The sequence below is a fragment of the Haliotis cracherodii genome, unplaced genomic scaffold (genome assembly GCF_022045235.1).
Source record: "Haliotis cracherodii isolate W230 unplaced genomic scaffold, xgHalCrac1.p SCAF_2, whole genome shotgun sequence".
NCBI classification, from domain to species: Eukaryota; Metazoa; Mollusca; class Gastropoda; order Lepetellida; family Haliotidae; genus Haliotis; species Haliotis cracherodii.
The window spans coordinates 59,649,943-59,671,071 of NW_027266275.1; the positions used below are offsets into that span (position 1 = coordinate 59,649,943).

A 21,129-nucleotide genomic window follows, 5' to 3' on the forward strand; every position below is an offset into this window, starting at 1 on the left:
AAATAGCCAATGACAATATTCTTCATGTCAAGTGGTAGATAGCTGACAACTCACCGGATGCTATACAAAGCAAGATTCCGCAAACGAAATATCTGAGACTTGATAAGTAATTCAAGTAGATATTTTAAACTCTGAAATACATTTCCTTAAGTGACAGTGCGTTTGTTAAATTTCCACACGCACACATTCTCCGAGCATAAGTTCGCTAGCAAGTCATTGCATTATTTCGTTTGAATAATACTATTTAACAGTTTCAAAAATGTATAAAAAATACATCACATTGTAGGTTTTGTACACACATACTTGTCCATTTTACATAACCTGCATAATTTAGAAAATACTATGGGTACTAATATAGTGACATGATCCCCATTTGTTAGTTTGGTACTTTTTGACAGAAATTTCAGCGAACTGCGACGTGCATGCGCAGTGACGGAGTGACCAGATAAAAAATCACACCCTTCAACTTTTACGGGAGTATATTTTATATCTTACAATAATTTGTAGTGAAAATCTGGGTACACCCTGCTTGATGCCAACTGTTCCCCTTGCGACACGAGCCGTTTCTTGGCGTCTCTGACATGTCTTTAAACCGGCCCAGAACATACTATCACAGCACTAAACGAGGTGAGGATAACACATCCGGTTATAAATGTGACAGGAACAGATCTGTGATCAACAAGTGGGAACGAGATAAGAACACTGAAGTAAAATTTTGTTACCGTGAAAATTATAATCAGCAGATGAGAGATGTTGAGCATCAAAGAGATAATAAGTAATAGAAGAAAATTGCACGGAACGGCAATTCTTGGATATTTCATTGGAAATCGGATCGCTATGTAACGATCCAATGCAACCATAAAAATATTGAAGCCGTTCTGACACACTATCTACACCATCATACACGCAGCTTTTGGGATAAGGCTTTCCGGATATGGGAAATAGCTCAGAAATGATGAAGATGATGGTGATGTTGCAATCACAAGAAAGACGACAAACACGACCAAGCCCCATGAATGCAATCATCCAGCGTGTTGGCAAATGTAGTTCCCTTGATTGGAAAATGACGATGACGACCACACTATTTGACGTTATTCATACTCATGATAAAACAGTCACGGAAAGGGAACCTTGATGTCGTTTTCATCATAGACGACGTTTTCATCATGGGGATGTTGTGGTCAAGAAACCTAAACGCTATCACCGCGGACATACACATTGCTTGATCCTTATGAGTGATTAGTTACATACTGTCATAATATTGGATTTTGCCGAGAAACCGCTCAAATTGACACTGTCGGATAATAGTGATACATTTTTCTTACACCATTATGTAGCCAGTATGATGTACAATACGATGGCTGAGGAAACACGGTGTGAAAATGTACACTAAGCGCTACTGCGCTTAATAAAAAGTACGGATATTAAGGTAAGTCTGTTTTTGTCACAACTCAAACTAATCACAAAAGCGTTAAACTTTACTTATTAGATTAACGAGAAGGCTGAATGAGCACGATCGGCAAGCTGATTGGGTATTGCCACCAGCCGGGTACAGAATATACGCGAGTTGCATTGTGGGAAGACCTGTCTTATAATCATAAGGAATGTTTAGAGCTTCACTATGCCTGGTTTGTCTAACCCTGCAAAACAGTGTATTTATTCACATTCTTAGTAACTGGGTATGATTAATTAAAGTTTTGTTTTTTTTAAAACAAGAAATGTAAGTGAAATAAAATAGTGGTGTCGATAGAATTAACATACTTCAAACCACAGGTAGGTAGATCGATAGTTACTCGATATTCCAAATGAAACTGTTTGTGAAACATTCGATCGTGTTTAAACGGGCGAAAAACAATGTTCTAGCATTGTGACAGTACTTATAAAACACCAATTTCAGTATAAAAAACGAGTCCCCACATGCTTGTCGTGAACTGTGAAGTGTCTACAGTATTTTCTTGTGTAAACTGCGCACTTGTTTTCAGAACATGAAACCGCGCAGAGGGTGGTGCGCATTATACACGCCAACATTAGATTTCAGGTATGTTTCCCCCATGGGTAAACAAAACATCCAGCATGTATACCGGAAATCGAGTGTCAACAAACGGAATAAACTACCGATACATACGTCTGTACCATTTTTGTATTTTTGTATATGAACATTATTAGAATAAATGAACATTGAATACTATCATATGAATTATTAATTACATATGTATATTTACTTTTATTTACTTATATCGTTTTAACATAAGTCATTCAAACATGTCATATTAGGCGAAATCCTGCGTGAGGCAATCCCACGGGCTCACCGTTATTAACAGCTACAACCAACTTTACTGACGCCATCTGCGACTTGTTGTTGACGAAGAATGAATAAATATATGTAATATCCACTATGCCGACCCATAATAAATCGAAACTGTTGTTATTTGTTCTGTTATAGTCAGTGTTTTGATTTTTATCATTATGATATAGCGTGGCTTCAGCACGTGACTGATTGGTCTGACCGGTGAGCAGTGAAACCCGTCCCATACCCTGGGAATGACCCGTGACATTATATTGCAGTTAAAACAAAACGATTCTAAGACTGTTATAAATTAATTTATATTTAAAGCCATCATTCTTTTCATTTATCATCATATATTCCAGTCATCGCATATATTTTAAGCACTTCCAAACATACATCTATTACAATCATAAATCCATTTAAGATACATTTCTATATACAAACAATCATTATATTGTCTCTATCACTGTTTCATAGTGTTTATGAATCATTCATTCAGCGTCTTCATCATCATCGTCGTCGGCGAACTTACTTCATCTTCGTAAAGGATGTCATCTTCACTTCCATCCAAGGCACAGACGCCATAGTTCCGGGCGACGGATGCGGCCAGTTGCTGTCGTTGTTTGATGCGCTTCTGCCATCCATTGGTTCCACTTGGATCGAAGCATTGACTTAAACGGCTTATTCAAACAGACGTCCAGTGGCTGAAGAAGACTTGTAAGTCCCCCGGGTATGATGGCTAAGTCCGTCTTCATGGTTTTCAACTGTCTCTTCACAGACGGCAGGTGATGGCATCGGAATGCGTCTAGCACTGAAAGATAATTTAAGGTACCGACGTTTACGACAATATCTGAAAAACTATCGGACCTACTCCAGTCACAGTTGGTATGAGATTATCAAACAGTCATACATAACTAGACAATCGGTGCATGAATAAAAAATCTGTCTATTTATTTATCAACTCAACTCGAAAGGGTCGGTACCTTAAATTACCTTCCAGACTATAATAAGCTCTTCTGTCTACGAAGGCCACCAGGTCTCCTCTCCCAAACAGTTCTAATCCAATCTTCAGTAAGGTTTTTTTCATGTTGTTGTGCTGGATGTAAATAATGGCGTAGCTGTAGTTACGATAGATAATCAAATAATAAAGCACTTACAGAACAATAATTATCTTAGATGTCATTGACATAATGTATGCTATTCTAATGCCACTTTCAATACACTGTAATTTGTACAGTAGCATGTTTGGGGGAGGGATTTAGATAAGCAAAATTTACTTGTTTGCCAATCCATACTTACTTACTTACTTATATTGGAGATTTTACGTGCGCTTTCAGACTGCAGCGTATTTCGCACACGGGCCCGGCCAAGCCATTTAATGTGTTTCCGAAAAGGGGGAAAAGTTGTTTGGCAATCCAGTAGGGGTGTTTTAGTGGTTGCTTATATAAAATTTTGGTAATTTTGAAATTTTGAAAAAATGCCAAGAGGGTTTACCAATCCATTCACTTTATGGAAATAAATATAATACCGGTATGGATTCTATGTGTGTCAAGTGTATAACAAGTGGGGGCGGGCCAATCTCTCCCCACCCCAATCCCACCCCACCCCTCGATCGATTGATCTTTGTAGCGGAGTGTTCCTCATTTGCCACCACCTATTGTTTAAAGTTAGAAGTGCAGTCAAGTGTGGTGATTGGTAGAACAACTCAGGTGGGAGTTGTATCAAACATCTAGGATGCTGCATCAAAGAAATAACACTTGAAAAAGATCTTATTTCATTTGGACTCAAGTGATGACATACGTACATAATGTAACATTTCTAAGTTAATATTAGTTATCAGTAATGTAATCTTTATCGTAATTTTGGTAACTAACATTGAACGCAGAGAGCTAAAACAAACATTAATGAATACATACAATATACTCATGATCAACAATGTAAACATATTGTTCACTAAAATCGTTTGTGTCAATTCCGTTAAAGGTATTCCCTTTCACATCAGGGGTAACCAGCCTGAATTGAGCTCACCCCAACGATCTGAGTGCTACCTTGATTTATGAGATGCCCCCTCTGCCTGTACAAACACTGGATTACCGTTCCTCCTGTTAAGGGGGGTATAACTGGAATAATGTTAAAAGTGGTGTTAAACCCAACTCACTCACTCACTCCTCCTGTTCAGAGTGGTGGCAGGAACAAATCCTTTGAATCAAGTCTTTGAATGGCATTTAGAAGTGACGGCACATAAGGAAGAAAATTTACATTTACATATCTGTCTCATAGCATTCATTCACCCGATGAAGGACTAAGCATATACTCCGAAACATTGTGTTTCCTCATTATAAAGAAGTTGACATAACTTCTCTTCCTTAAATCCTTTGTAGACAATTAGTGCAAACTAACAAGTATTTGTCTCACCTACAGTCACTCATCTCACAATAATTGCATGCAGTAGATCATTGCATAATGTTTCCCAGCAGTCAGTCCAGGTATAATAAATCACTCAGTCATGTGTATAGTGTAATGTAACACGTTAGCAAGTGACATTAACCTTTGCAGTGCTATTTCAATACTGCAGGATATCCATATCTTGCGGGGGGCTTGCCCTCATCTGGCCTACACCTTATATCGCCTACACCCCATCTGGCCTACACTAAATACGAATGGTTACTTCCACGCCCCTGTTGTGTAGAATAGTACTGTCCATTAACATAAACCTGTTATTATTTGGAATGTATGTTCCACCCATCGGCTCAACATTCTACGTTGCAGCTGAAAAGGCAACCGCCATTGAATTGGTTGACCAGTGGTTGATTGAGCATAGTGACTTAGACTGTGAGGTCATCATCTGTGGGGACCTGAATGCCCGTGTAGGCGGGGGAAACAACCCACCTGAGACACTAACTCAACGTGGCCTCAACAATGCAGCATTCCTCGATGAACCACCCGTTCCAGTAGAAAAGAGACAATCATGTGATAGTTTTGTAAACGCTTTTGGTCGTAAGCTATTGGAACTGTGTTTCACTCATGATTTATATATCTTCAACGGCAGGACAACTGGAGACAGAGAGGGTAGTTTCACTTACATAGCAGATCAAGGATGTAGCGTAATTGATTATTTTATAGGTTCAGTTAATGTTCACAATTGTTGTCAATCCATGTTTGTGGATACAAGAGTTGAGTTAAAACATATGCCTGTATGTCTACATTTGGACATATTTCTCCCTAAAGTATCTACAAGTGATAATTATCTTTCCACCAAAACACACAAATATAAATGGAACCCTCGTAAGCGTGATGTGTTTATAGGAAGTATAACAAATCTATGTCCATCCTTCAACGAGCTCATCGATCTTTTAACTTTTGATTTCAATCTTGCCCTCGAAAAATTTGTTAATGTTGTTCTTTGTGCCGCTGACTGTATGAAGGTACCTTGTGTTAAAAGTTCACCCCGAAATACGGGTTTTTATAATAGTGAATGCAGACGAGCAAAACGGGAAGCAAGGCGATACATGAGGAAATTCAAAGAGAAGAAATCTAACGAAAATAAGTTAATCTTTTGTAAAATGAGAAACAAGTATAAACATGTTTGCAGAACAGCAAAATCAAACTATCAATTTATGACACGAACAAAACTAAAGCTATCTCTATCTGATTCAACCACATTTTGGAAAGAGTTACGGAGTATATCAGGTCGTAGGGAAACAAAGAATAACATAAGTAAAGAGTGCTGGTTTGATCATTTTACAAACGTTTTTCAGTGTACAGATGTATTACATGCTGAAGTCGAATGTCAATGTGATGAAGATTTTATACTTAATGAGATTGACCAGTGTATTTTGGAGTCGCCGATTACCGACTCAGAAATCCACAAGGCTATAAATCGTTTAAAGAATGGCAAATCCCCTGGTGTTGATGACGTGGCCATTGAAATGTTAAAATGTTGTGAAAATGTAATAACTCCTTTCCTACGAAATTTGTTCAATAAGTTATTTGATTCTGGATTATTCCCTCAGAACTGGACGAAAGCTATTATCCTTCCACTACATAAGAAAGGTAACAAAAATAATCCGGATAACTTTAGAGGGATATCTCTATTGTGTACAATTAGTAAGGTTTACACAAGTGTCTTAAACTCTAGACTTACAAACTGGGCTAATATAAGAAGTAAATTACCTGAGACACAAGCAGGCTTTAGACAGGGATATTCTCCTGCTGACCACATATTCACGTTGAATGCAATTGCTAACAAATGTTTATCGAAAAGAAAAGGGAAATTATACGTTGCTTTTGTGGATTTTTAAAAAGCCTTTGATTCAGTAAATCATCTTAAACTATGGGAGTGTCTGCACGATGCAGGCTTGGGTGGAAAGATGATGAGAGCACTTAAGGGAATCTATGCCTCCGTGAAAGCGTGTGTGAGATGTAATGATAACATTTATACAGAATATTTTGATTGTCCTAACGGAGTTAAACAAGGCTGTATATTAAGCCCTCTATTATTTTCCTTTTTCATCAATGAACTGTCAAATGATGTTTCATCACATGGGAAACACGGCGTACAATTATTTCCTGACTTGTTTGAAATATTATTATTATTGTTTGCCGACGATGTTATTCTTGTCTCTGACACAGTAACTGGTTTACAGAACCAACTTAATATTCTTGATAACTTTGCAGATTCACATGGATTAACGGTTAATTTAGATAAAACGAGTGTTGTTGTATTTAGACGAGGAGGGCGGTTACCTGTTCATGAGAAATGGTTCTATAAAGGCAAACGTATTTCAACCGCCAACTCCTATAGATATCTTGGGTTTGTATTCTCATATACATCAAAGATGAACCAATGTGTTTCAGATCTAGCATCAAGGGGTAAACGAGCTTTAATGAAAATATTTCGCAATTTACGGAAGATTGGTTTTGTTGACACTTCAGTTTTCTTTAAAATATTTGATACTCAGATTCAACCTATTCTTTTATATGGTGCGGAAATATGGGGTGTAGACAGATTTGAAAAAATAGAACAAGTGCATATTATGGCTTGTAAGAAGTTTCTTAACGTTGGTTTGCAAAGCCCAAATGCTATTGTGTATGGGGAATGCGGTCGGTACCAACTACATGTAAATGCTGTGTGTCGTTCTGTAAAGTATTGGCTAAAACTGATTGAAATGGACGAAGATAGGATACCAAGAAAATCTTATAATATGCTTGTATATAACGACAAGTGTGGTCGTCATAACTATGCTTCTTCTATTCGTTCCATATTATTTTCTCACGGATTCGGAGTAGTTTGGCTCAGTCAAGCTGTTGGCGACAAACCATCATTCATGAATAGTTTTAAAAACGTTTTGATAAATATGTTTCACCAATCATGGAATAGTACTATCAAGGCTAGTTCTAGGTACATTCTGTATAAAGAATTTAAAAGTCTCCTGGAACCAGAAAAATACCTTTCCATTATTACTGAAATAAAATATCGAAATGTTTTGATAAGGCTTAGAGCCGGGCTACTAAGACTTAAGGTAAACGAAGGTAGATGGGCTGATATTGACTTATGTTTACGACTCTGCCCCATATGTGAAACAAGTATAGAGAATGAATATCATTTTACTTTAGAATGTGAATATTACAACGATATTAGACATCTGTATTTACCAACAACATTTTGCAATAATCCAAATATGCATAAATTTAAAACGCTACTGTCATCTTCGTGTAAACAATTACTTGGAAAACTATGTAAATACCTGTATTACAGCTATGAAAGAAGACGTAATTATGAAAAGCCTGTAAACCTGTAAATTTGTACCTGACATTACCTTTTTTCATGTGCCACACTATTTCAAATGTATGTAATGTATATGGGCCAGTGGCCTTGGTACAAATAAAGACTTCTTCTTCAACTCATTAATGATTTCATTCATTAATATGAATTAATGACCTGAGTACATTGGCCTTTGAACAAATCCGGTGTTTTCATATTGGTATCTGATCCTTGAGTTTGTTTTGACTGTTTATACAGGATTACTGTTGTAATCCACTTTTAACAGGTCTACTCATCTCAAAAGTTTTGTAAGTGTGGATACATTACCTTACCTGATATAATCCAATCTGAGCATTTTAACAGGTCTACTCATCTCCAAATTTCTGTAAGAGTATAAATATACCTTAGTAAGTACTATTGTTTCTCTTTACTTTGATCAACGAAATAGCTTTCAAAATGTTAACAGGATCACCTCATTTCCAATTTAGGAATAGGTATATATGTTAGTTCGTTACTTTACAGAGAGGCGGTCAGCAAGTACTACATCCTGCGTACCGGTACAGGTTGAATGTCAAGCGGCAACTTGCTGTTCACTGGAAGTGTATCACCATTGGCTGCAATGGCAGATGCAGCACCATTGGCGACCACATTACATCAACCAAGCCTCACAGTCATCCACCTCCCGAGAATGTAGAACACATCGGTATCATCGCCAGAATGAAGAAGCAAGTGAAGACAGACATCATCCCTGTTCAGCAGATCTACAATGCCGAACTCGACCGATGACAGACTGTTAGTGTTTGGGACATTCTTCGTGTGCCCTAGCTTGTGGCTGCAGGCGTACACTATCCATTGCCTTGTGGATGGCAAGATGTTCCCAGTTGCCTTTTCCCTACTCCCAAAACAAGACCAAGCAGACCTATGTCCGACCTTGCTGAAGGATTTTGTTGGCGGAAGGACTGGTGTAGACGTCTCTCCCGACATCATCCAGACTACAAAGCAGCTGTCATCAGTGCCATCAGCGATGTCTTCCCAGCAAGTTCCGTCAGAGGATGTTTTTTTCCACTACGCCAAGGCTCTGTGGAGCCAAGTTGTGGACGGAGGCCTGACTCGAGACTACACCGACAACCCAGCAGTGCAGACCCACATCAGAAGAGCTGCAGCGTTGCCGCTTCTACCCCTAGCTGAAGTCCAAGATGCCTGGATTGAAGTGATGGAGCAAGGGCCAGATGGGCAGCAGGTCACCAGGTTCAACGACTACGTCACCAGCACATGGGTGGACTTCAATGTCACGTTCCCTCGAGCCCTGTGGAATCAACACGAGAACACCGGTCCACGCTCCAACAACCATCTTGAAGGTTTCCACAAATTACAGTAATTTTGCTAGTAGCGATGTAGTGCTAATGTTATAAAACATGAAGATGATGGATATAAATGTACAGTGCTATGATAATGCATGTGTATTTATGATATTTGATGTTGTGAAAACATTTGAGTTGTGAAGATGATCTCATATACAAAATGAAATTATAGAATCAAAAGTCATTTACATTCTTTGTTATCTTGTTGGAAGAGTTCATTTTACTTAAGGGATAAGGGTATAAGTGTGATGTGCACTGATCCATAAATTTGTTTTGATAGTAGTGTAGGCGATATGAGGTGTAGGCCAGATGAGGACAGGCCCTTGCGGGGGCTCGGCGAGTCGTATTCACGAACCGACTGTAAGGCGTATGTTCTCTTTAACGCGATTTTAACGGAAAAGATATTTACACGAGGCGACGACAACGTAAAGACTAAGATTTTGAAACTTAAATTCCAATATTATGTGGCAAGCCAACACCATACATGGGGATAATTCACCCTTGAAGATGCGGGTTAGAATCGGTGGCGACGTCGACTTTGCTTGTCGTCAGAGGCGACTAACGGGCTCGGGTGGTGACCTGATTATTTACAGACCGCTGTCATATAGCTGGAATATTGGTGATCGTGGCGTCAAACAACAAACAAACATAGTGATATTTAACATTTTATGAGAGCTTCAACATCGACCACTTCTGTCGTGGCAAGGGAATTCTTCTCGTGTATTGTTCAGATAATATTAAGACAAGCTGTTCTAACACTTTCACTTAGATCCCTCGTAAACAAACAGTATGATGCCTAGACAATAGCATTTGTCTCTTGGATACATGAAAAACTCGATTATGAATCTGTTGAATTAGTTGTATACTATTAAAACGACAAAAGTTCTAAGTCCATCCGTCCGAAAAAAGAGTCCGTTGACAGATTCCGACTGTATCATAATAATGTGTTTATGAATCACTATCGAAGAGTGAAAAAGTGAGCACACCCTGCCCTGTATTGTGCTTTGTGATCTTTCAAAAATACAGCCACACTTTACTCAGAACACAAGGAAGGTGGTTCAAATATGCGCGAAGGGTCCGTAAAATATGATGTTGGCCTTTCTGAAACGTTTCGTGATTTCGTGTTTTAGTAAGTGAGTGTTGCTTTACGCCCCTTTTAGTTATTTTACGACAAAATCACATCTGGAGAGAAAAGAAATAATTTTGGCTTTATACGTTGTACCTATGTGGGAAATCGAATCCGGCTCTTCTTCGATACCGAGCGAACGCTTTAACCACTAAGCTACCCCACTGTCTATGATGTTATATAACCACCGTGAATCTGAGGGAGTGAGTTAGATTTAACACAGTATTCCAGTTATATCACGACATGGCAGCTTAATATGGGAGGAAAGCCGGAAGTGATGCAGGTCTCATACGTATAAAACTTATGTGAAACCCACTAGCACGGGTATGGTGCTGACAAACCTACAAACAAAATCGGGGGAACCGGGATTCGCACACACTTTCATAGGTTTCCGGCGTGCGCAAGGGACGCAACTCTATACAGCGAAATGCGCCGCCTCCGACAAGTGGACCCCCAGTGTGCCCCGTTTTGGTTGAAATAAGATTGCGCATGCATGTAATTCATTACTGTAAACAATGACATCCTCAAAACATGAAGAATGTTAACGTATCTAAGTGGACTAAATACAAACTAGTCGCTTAGATTAAGTTTTCACCAGGACAATAATGATTACCCCATTTGTAACATCATCCTCATAAAACTCTGTCGTTTTGGGCATTATCTTGATGTATTATGCAACAATGCGAGGATATGTGGACGCACTTATGTTCAAATGAAGTAAACATACAGTATATAAAACAAATGTATAACACATATAGATGTATTTGCCTAAACTACATGTTAGAAAACACATAATTGTCTCATATCGTATCTTCCACAGTAATTGTGTGATCAGGTATTAATCTGACAGCCATATTTGTGTACATTTCCATTATAACTGTTCCATGCAATCTGAAACAATAGCAGCCGACAAAACTGTATAAAACTGATGCTCAGAAGCTGAGAATATAAACGAGAACAGCTCCGTAACTCAACTATGATAAGGATAGCTGTTAAGGTAAATGTATTTAAGAATTTACTATGCGCTTTTGGAGGTATTAAAGTGAAAACCGATGTGAATACTTTAGCTATATCCGCAATCATTAACACAAAGAACAGTAGACAATGATATGACATCAGTGACATAGTTGAGGACAATAATGCAATAATAGCATCGCCCACTTTATTGTGAACCAATCTTGAAACTTGTAGTGAGCTAATGGGTGTAGACTAATTCTTTCTTCGGTTTATGGAAACATAAACGCAAAACAAATGTATCTTGACGATTTGAAAATAATACACTAAAATGTGCGCAGATTTGATTTACCCAGAACAAGTTCGTATGATATTATTTGTATAACAGAAACTTTATTACATACCGGAATCTTCGATAATGACATTAGTAGTCCAGTTCCTTATGTATTTTCGTTGGAATGTTTTGGAGATTTGCTAAACTATATAGGTTTAGAATTGTTAGGATATAGGGAATAGGAAAACTGATTTTCCCTTTCTTTTCAGGGTTTTTATGGCGGCCATCTTGACTTTTCAAAATGGCGTCCAAAAAACACAACATGCTCGATTACTCTGCCTCTAGGCCACACATATTGTAAGTATTGCTGAATAAACACATGATTTAAGTAATCAGGAATCCACTCAGACTGACAACAACCATCCGAGTATAATGTAAAGTAAGGTATTCCTTTGCCAGGCAAGACAGCGGAGGAGCAGCCACGAAGAAGGGTTGTCGTGCATTTAAATTATTGGAAAGGTTCATGTTCAGATCAGCATTCTGGGATGCTGCTACAAAGAATAAATGCAGGTAGTTCACTAATGATCTAAACATGGCATTCTTTGACTTCTCTATTTCCCAATCCTGAAGTTTTTTGACCAGATCCTCCTGAGTCAAAACTTGCAACAGATGATCATTGGCTTGCTTCACAGATTCGGCCCTCGTATATTTGTCCTGGACTGCATCTTCTACTTGTGCCGTTTCCTCATTGCACACTATCCTCCAGGAATTGCTCTAATGCCAGTTCATATAGCGCCATGTAAGAGTATATGTGTGCACGCAGCGAACGCTTGTAGTGGGTGCATTTGAGGATCTGTCGGGTGGTGGCAGAACCATACAGATCGGCTTCCATCCAGGCATCGTCTATTCCCGAATTTTCAATTGAAGAGCCAATTGCTCTTAAAGCGGCCATGACGGCGTGCAGCCCTCCAAATCTTGGCATAACTTTGCCGTTCAAATCTAGCCTAGAATCAACTAGCGGCACTGCTTTGTCATACACGTCAAAGGTGGTGACAGTGAGAAACTTATCACCTACTGCAAACTCCTTCAACGTGTGAGCCTGCATCATAACTGTCAGCAATGTTGGCCATGCATGTGCCGAGATATAACTGAAGCAACGACCCATCCCAGATGAGTGAGCTGGTAGACACCGTCAACGCCATCCTTGTTGACAGTGAACTATCTGATCCTCTCGTTTGTTGTTTCTTTCTGCCTCGTCTTCTCACAGGGCATTATAGTTATGTAGTGTGGCATCACGGAAAGGCCCTGTGCATCAGTAATATGTAAGGATGATGTGATCGCTTCTCCAGGAGCATCAGCTTTCTGGTACATAGCAGTGATTGTCCCGTGTGGGGTACTTTTGCCATCTGCCGTATCCTCGGCAAAATCAGCGTTATGTGGTACGTGAGTCAGGTGTGCTGGATCCCATTTGCAGTGAACACTGTCCTGTGTGTGTGTATGTAAAGATCAAAGAAAATATTCCCCCGATCTTTTCATATTAAAGAAAAATGAGTATGCTTTAGCCAATGTTGAAAGTATGAATTGAAGCATTTCTATTATAGACTTGGTCGAAAAGACTATTTCTTCAGATGTTGATGTTATTGAAAATGATATTGTAGAGTCTGTTGTTAGGTTTCACTAATACAATAAGTTCGTAAAAAATAGATGCATTGATGAAGCATGGATTACTTCCAACATCAAACAGGCTAAAAGGAGAAATTTAAACACAGACTGTGCCAAGTTCAGATTACTAAGAAACAACGTTACTACAGCAGTAGGAAAGGCAAAAACAGATTACTGAAATAATCAACTGTAATTCCAAAACATGGCGGCGGCTTGTTGAAAATTATATGAAAACTAAAACAATTGCAAATCGCATCATTCCACGTGAATATAACAATTGTATACTTCACAATGAAGTTGCCTCAGAAGTTAATGCACTTAATGACTATTTTACAGAACAGTCGAAAGTTCTACATCCAGACAAAGAGCTGGCTTGTCTACCGATCCAGATTCATTGAAAAAAAATATTTTAAAATCAAAACAAATTGGTCAGTCTATGAAATGCCGTGGAATCACTTTCAATATAACCAGATCGAGGAAGATACTGACACTGAAGCACTACAACAGTTAGTATTTCCCAGTACGGTCACATTGCACTTCATTTTATTAAAACACATTCAACTGGAATTTCGACAGATGTCAGGGCAAACATGACTAAATTTCATTTATTTTATGGGTTCCAAATTGCAAAACCGACCATGCAACCAACTGGGATGGCCTCGGGGCCACCGCTTACTCATTTGCTCGCTGATCTGCCTGATAAACCATGGTATCTTTCAGTACCCAATTACATAGTTCTTAATCTGAGTTCAGCAGACAGACACAACACATTCGTTGTTGTTTCTTTGCTTGTTGTTTTACGCCCAGTCAGCAACATTCCACCTACACTCTTCAAACAAAGGTAGGGGCTCATGAAATATGAATGGTAATACCAAGTATTATAACAACGATAAGTGTCGACGATAAACATCCCATGCCATTGCAATGGTGTTTATGCCTGTAAGACTTAACACCAAAACACATCCTACAGTTAGCATGTTCCTCGCACAGTAGCACCACGCATATGCCTAGGGTGTCATTCCTGATTTTGACACTTTCAAGGAAGGTCGATTAATCTGTGTGGAACCTTTTTTCGGTCGATCGATTTGATTCTACTAATCATACAGTTGTGTATGAACTAGCGATGCGGCGTCTGCAACGCGCGGAGCATCTACGGGCTATAAGCATGCTGGAAGACGGCAGAAATCAGCGTGCAGAGGCCAATATGTTCAATGTTAAGACTACTGAAAAGGTACCGACAAACCCAAAATGTTGACGATCGACCTCCAGGGCGTCCCAGGTCAACCACAAGAGTACAGGATCAATTGATCCGCAACCAGACTCTACGAAATCGAGCTCAAACGACGAATCAAATTGCAGCACGGCTAATTCAGTACGAGTTACGATTCAGAATATTAAAAACCGTTCACATGCAGCTTATCTCCATCTCACGCTCGCCCCTTACAAATCGTCATATAGCCAACATACGTGAATTGTGTACACAACGTGGAAACCGGAGTAATCGTCGTTGGTCACGTGTCATGTTTTCAGATGAGTCCCGATTCACTCTGCTACTGAGCACTTCCTTAATATGTGCAGTCGTGTCTGTACAATGTGTGAAGCCCATTTCTGGTGTCCTCCGCCGTGATATTGCTGGAATAATGGCATTATGCTAACCGTGGCGTAACACCATACCCACTTACCCACTCCAGTTTATGCTTCATTATATCAAGCTGTTTCGTATAAGAAAATGTCTGCGTCCACGAACGATGGACTGACAGTAATGTAATTATACGCTAGTTTTCACACTATAACTTGCATTTTATACCTGCTAAATCACTGTGGCCCACATTTAAAATTTCAAGAACATTATTCGTAAAGGAACCGGAGAGTTTTACTGCCTTGTTCACTTTTACTGGGTTTTTTTATCAATACAGCGACAGGGGAAAATACGCCTCGTTTTTCTTTTTCGGTTTATTACTCATATTCAAAAACGAAATATACCTTTTTCATTAATGGACATGTTTTGATACCTTTGAGTATAAATATGTACGAATATCATTTGTATGCACTTTCGATAAGCTTGTGAATGCCAGTGTAAAATCAGTCCGTATTAGCGACCATGTATTCAGTACACAACTGTTTCATAGTGAAACCGGAACTGTAAATGACTGATTTCGAGGCTTAATGTAGCTTAAGTAGTTTTTACTCTTTCACTTATGATTAGTTCGTCTGATTGGGTCAGATCCTCATGACATTACTAAAGAATGGTTTCTCAACCAGTACTGATTAGAACTCGAATCTTTTCTCTGTCGGTACTGTCACAGACCCTTCCACAACATTCTAAGGTAACTTCTACAGAGAGGATTGGCAATTCTAAAAGCTCAACTTTATCGAACATGTTGAAGACCTTCTGAAAACACTGCCACTCAGCGGGTCATGCAGGTACTACTTAATTCAGTTCAGGGTTTCGTCGATGCACTGGTTTTAAAATGGCGCCAAATTAATCAACAGAGGCTAGGAACCTTGTCAGCAACATTCATAAACGATGTCGATCTGTTCTTCTTGCATCGGCGTTTTGACACGATATCAGACATCCCATCTCATATATCTTAGAACAATTTCGTCAGACATCACACACGGTGGATATTTTCCCGTGGATGAGTTCCTATGGACACTGCCTGCAATCTAAAGTGTGTGTGTCTAATTGCTGTTTACATCGAGAGAAAAACTATAGTTTAACTTTTGTGACTGTGACTATTTGAAGAAGGGTTGTAAAATCATACGGGATTTCCCGTTGCGGAAAGGTTTGAAGCACAATTAGTCCACTTAAATGTATCTGTACCTGTAACATGTATCAGCATGATGCACAAAGGCCAGATGTCAAATGGGCTACAAATGCATTGGATAATGTCTGTTATTTAAACTGTCGGACAAGGGAACGTTTGATATTTGATTGTATGTAAAATTTAAGAAACAAGAAATGGTTTTTTGATAGTGATGTCCTTTCACAGCACACACAAATGAGCAGAGTGAAGTGTTAATTTTCTTGTGTATACTCTATTTTATGCCCGGTAGTTTATAATACAGAAATGATTTAATAAATTCACACTAGTCATACTGATCGATTAACCATTGGGTCACATAGCTTCAAATACAGCTACAATTTCCCAGTCTCTTTGAATTCACCGGATCGTATCACACAAATGCACCTTTCGACGTGACAAGGTCCCACCAAATTGAATATTCTAAGTAATTTGTACACCATCCCTGGCCAATTTTTGACATGTCAGAGGAGAGAGTGAATATGTAGTCTTTCTGAACAACAGTGTCCCACACATCACAACAGGTAACACAAGAAATGGGCTTCACTCTTTTTACCCATTGAGTAATTGAATTCAGACCTTCGGCGTCACGAGCAACCGCTTTAAACAGCTGCTTCAGCCTCTGATGAAGATGTCACACATTTACTGTGATGTTACCATGGGAGTTTCGTTTCATAGAGACAAATGATTTCGATGCGTGCTTATTTACATATTTTACTCTGAAAAGTGCAGATTATTTGAGTGCTCTCTTCTTGTGATTTATTCATGTTCCTAAACAAATTTGAGAAAAATAATTCTCTTCTCCGCTGGAGTTCTTCTTAGCACACAATCGCTGTGGCACGTACTACGGACGCAAACACACGTTCTGTTATTTGACAATGAGACTGTAGACAATTGCATTTTCAGTAATTACCCTCAGAAATATCATCCCATGCTATCGGACCCGTGAAGAAAAGGGAACATTTGCGTAACAGAGCTTGGGGAAACCTACAGAAAGCTAGAGACAGCGAGTCTACTCAGCCATATAACACTCCTTATCACGTCTTCCCTGCTTAATAAAAACGTTAACATCGCTGCTCACTGAACGACCTCTCCTGGCTTAAAGGAAAACCGTAATCTGACCCGGTTACTACGAATCATGAATGCAGAACGGTTATTTATAGCAAAACGTGAAATGTTTTAATTCATGGATTCATTAGTTCATGGATTCTGATGTAAAATAATACACTAAAGATTAGTCGAAAATGATTCAAACGTTTGAATAACGGGCTTTTACTATGCCTCTTTTAGCGACACCACGTAATTGTGTTGAGTTGGTAATACCAAGCAGTGCATGATATATGTGATCAACCAATTCTGTCGACGTTCAGTCCGACTTGCTCTGACTTGGGCCATGCTTCACTAATTAAATACACGCAAGGTCGACATTTAACACCACTAAAACATGTGTATCAGTTATCTTCTGAGGTCATGTTAGTGCAGAGATTACAAAATAAGAGTTATATTATCGGAATCATAAAATAGAGTATTTACAGGACTGTTGGAGAATCAGGTTAGATAAGCAGTGGCTCGTAAACAGAGGTTCATGATTTTGAACAATTGCAAGGGTGCCAAAACGTCTCTTTGAAACCGCCCTGAATACATTTTCGCGTCTTGAAAAGTGTTGACTAAGCATGTGGTGTTGCGCCAGTGTTTTGCCTTTCGAGCCCTATGGAAACTGTTTTGACGGATGATGAAGACTGATTGTTGTTAAGCGTTAACATTTAATGTTTATGCCAATCAGATCAGGACAACACATTTACTATCACAACTATATACAATTGAAACAGATACATTTGTGGATTGACGTAGCTGTGGCAATGTAAGTGAATGTCCTTTTTGTCTTCACTGATGTTCATTCCACTAATAAATCAATTCGGAAGCACTCTCCTTGGTACTTTTGAATCGTTGAAATCAATCCTACAGTTTCCTTTATAAACTCAAGCAGTAGCTAACTCGTCATATACACTGTTATTAATTAATAGTAAAGCTATATTGATATTGATGTTATTATCGGTGCGATAACCAATGCAATATAGCTTGTATCACGATCCTATAGGTATGCAAGTAAGTCACCTAGTGGGAACTACATTGTACTTTTAATAAGGTATATACATCTATATGATGCCTGCGTGCTCGATCATATATTGGCGTATAATCCTAGGTTTAGATTTTGCCGATGTGTGAGTGCTCCTATAAACAAACATGGCTTGAGTTCATTTGGCACTATATAATACATTGGACGGTTCACTAAGGCATTATATCTACATATATAATTCATTTTAAAAGTTTCTTCAGATAATCATAAGAAAGACTTTTCAGGTAAAGAGAGTATTACCCACGTATTTTGCCGTATCATTGCCAAGGGCTCGCATGAAACATTTTTTTACGTTACGAAAAAGACTCATCTTCTACGACATTAAATTTTTATTTTTTATTTTGTTGATATTTTTAAAAATAAATATCTGTCCTTGTGATGTTACAAGATGACAAAAGGGACAGTTTGTATTTGTTCAATATGTTCTCTGGTAAAAAACCCAAATATCTAATAAATGTCGTCCCAAGCACGTGAACAATCTAGATGGCACGACCTAATTATATGAACATAGAAATTTAGAAATTAAAATGATTGTTAACGCTAAATAGTTTGTTACATATATTACCCTCCTGGATCTAACCTTCAATCAGAATGAAATTGGATTACCGCACATACCATTACAGTGCATGAGATACATGTAAATGATCATTCCCAATGTTCAATTACTATTTTCAGGCTTCCATCAAGTCTTCCACAAATATAAAGTCATTTTCGATATTGATTTTCTGTTTAGGTTTTTCTTGAACTGTGAATGTGTGCCAGTCCAATATTTGTCATCACTATTGACGGAGGCGGACGATAACAAAGACAAATAATTATGGAGTAATGTAAAGCTTATAAACGTTTCAGTGAAACGTGGAATTCCAGATAAGCCGATTTATTGTGGAGATAAGAGGATCTGGATTTTATGTTAAAAGATTTGAAATGGATTCAGTAAAAGTTATTGTAAAGGCGTGTGAAAACAAAGTCATTTGAGGCTTTCCTATCTTATCAGGTTCCATTGTGAAGGCCACTTCACGTCTACTTCATGGTTCTTCAAAGTTGAGGCTCCATACGGGCTTCTAAGAGAATGTTTGCCGTCGTTTCAATACGGGCTAGCTAGTATTTAAAAATAAAGGTCTCAAAACAAGAATACATTAATTGTCTTACAAAACACTTCCTCATCATTTGGTATGGAACAAATATTACAAGTACAAACAGTATACGTTCCACTTTGGCATTTAGCCAGGATATGCGCGTCAACTTTTTGACAAATTGAAAGGTACTTGGGAACGGTAGATAGTGTAGTTCAGTGATAGATGATCGCGAATGCACAGGTCCGGATAGGTCAAGTATGGGGCAGGCGAATTGGAGTTAGAGGTTTCTATTTATCGTCGACACTCTGTTTGATTTTCTATTTGCAAGGAGTACCCATTCACCGGCCATTAACGAATATTCTTCAGTGAACAGATGTTACCATTCTTGTTTTAATGGACACAAACCTCTGCATAGCAATAAGAAGCATTATTGTGGATACCAATATCTTTTTTTGCGCATTTCCTTGCTATTGCCTTAAACGGTATCTAGGATGTCAATGAAACGAAACTGCCTGTGATGCTGAATGTTTTGGGAATATTGCAGGAAGCGACACATAGAAGTCTAATACGTTTTTAAACAAGACCCCAACTGCAGTCATCATACATTATCTTGTATCTATTACTCAGCCATATACAGCCACTATACCTTTGTCATGACATTTGAATAAGGGTATGTGGGACTTCAGTATTTTGACATTTGGTTTAGATTTGTCAAATTCAATCTAATTGTAAACGGGTTCTTGCGTGGGTGTGAACAAAGGGGTCATGGACATATGTTCCGATTACAAAACGTTAATTCTCGCAAACGTTTTAAAACACCTTGAAAACGATGTCTTAAAACAAATACAGGGTCATATACTATGAACAAGGCTTTGAAACATGTCATTCAAATAGTCAGATCTTAGACATTAGATGGCTTATGAGCTCATAAGGCAGTTAAATACAAGGGGAGATAACTCATTGATTGACTATATACTAGTAAAACATAATTATATACTAATAACCTGACCATATTGTCATCTCTATATCATTTATAACGTCAACGATAGAGAACAATCAGTCTCAGTTAAATCCGTGATGACATATCTTGAATATTTGGCCATATTCATTCCACGAACGCTACAGACTATGTAAGAAGACACATCTCCACTTTATGTCAAAGTCTTTCAAATAGGTTGTCTGGTCCAGACTTGATTTAATTCAGGCCGCCGTCATATCCTGTGATATCGTACAAATCAAATAAATATAGTACATAGTCACGGGCGTCATAATGCAACACGCATGTTCAATTCAATGGATCAGATACACATAATCACATTAATATAAAAACAAATTAAATAGTTACATCCATTGTAGGATTCTTCCAACATCTCAAGCACGTGTTCAAAATGACAAAAAAACCCGGGATGGCTTCAGTATGCCAAGCTTCTTCCCAAAGGTTTTTGTTTTGTTTTTTAACAAATTTATTGTTCCCATAGTTTTAAAGTACTCATAGCATTCAGTCAATTCATATTTCAGATTGCAATAGCGTGACACAATAGAGATGAAAAAATGTAAAAGTTTTGAAACAATCGGTGTCATATTTCAAACTTAATAACTTGCAACACACAATCAGAATGAAACATACATGAAGAATTTATCAACAAAGAGCTAAGAATCAAATACTGACAATAAAAAGTGATCA

The 21,129-nt window shown here is 38.3% G+C and overlaps 1 protein-coding gene across 1 annotated transcript; it reads left to right on the plus strand.

The window, feature by feature from the left end:
- The first annotated feature begins 7,041 nt into the window (after positions 1-7,041).
- Positions 7,042-8,108, plus strand: LOC139469333 (uncharacterized). The gene has a single exon (XM_071251472.1). It carries the CDS (start codon positions 7,126-7,128, stop codon positions 8,086-8,088), a length of 963 nt encoding a protein of 320 aa, XP_071107573.1. The 5' UTR covers positions 7,042-7,125; the 3' UTR covers positions 8,089-8,108.
- The last annotated feature ends 13,021 nt before the right edge of the window (positions 8,109-21,129 follow it).

Bases quoted from the DNA above. Each gene is read 5' to 3' on its own strand.
- LOC139469333 (XM_071251472.1), top strand. From the start codon at position 7,126: ATGAACCAATGTGTTTCAGATCTAGCATCAAGGGGTAAACGAGCTTTA.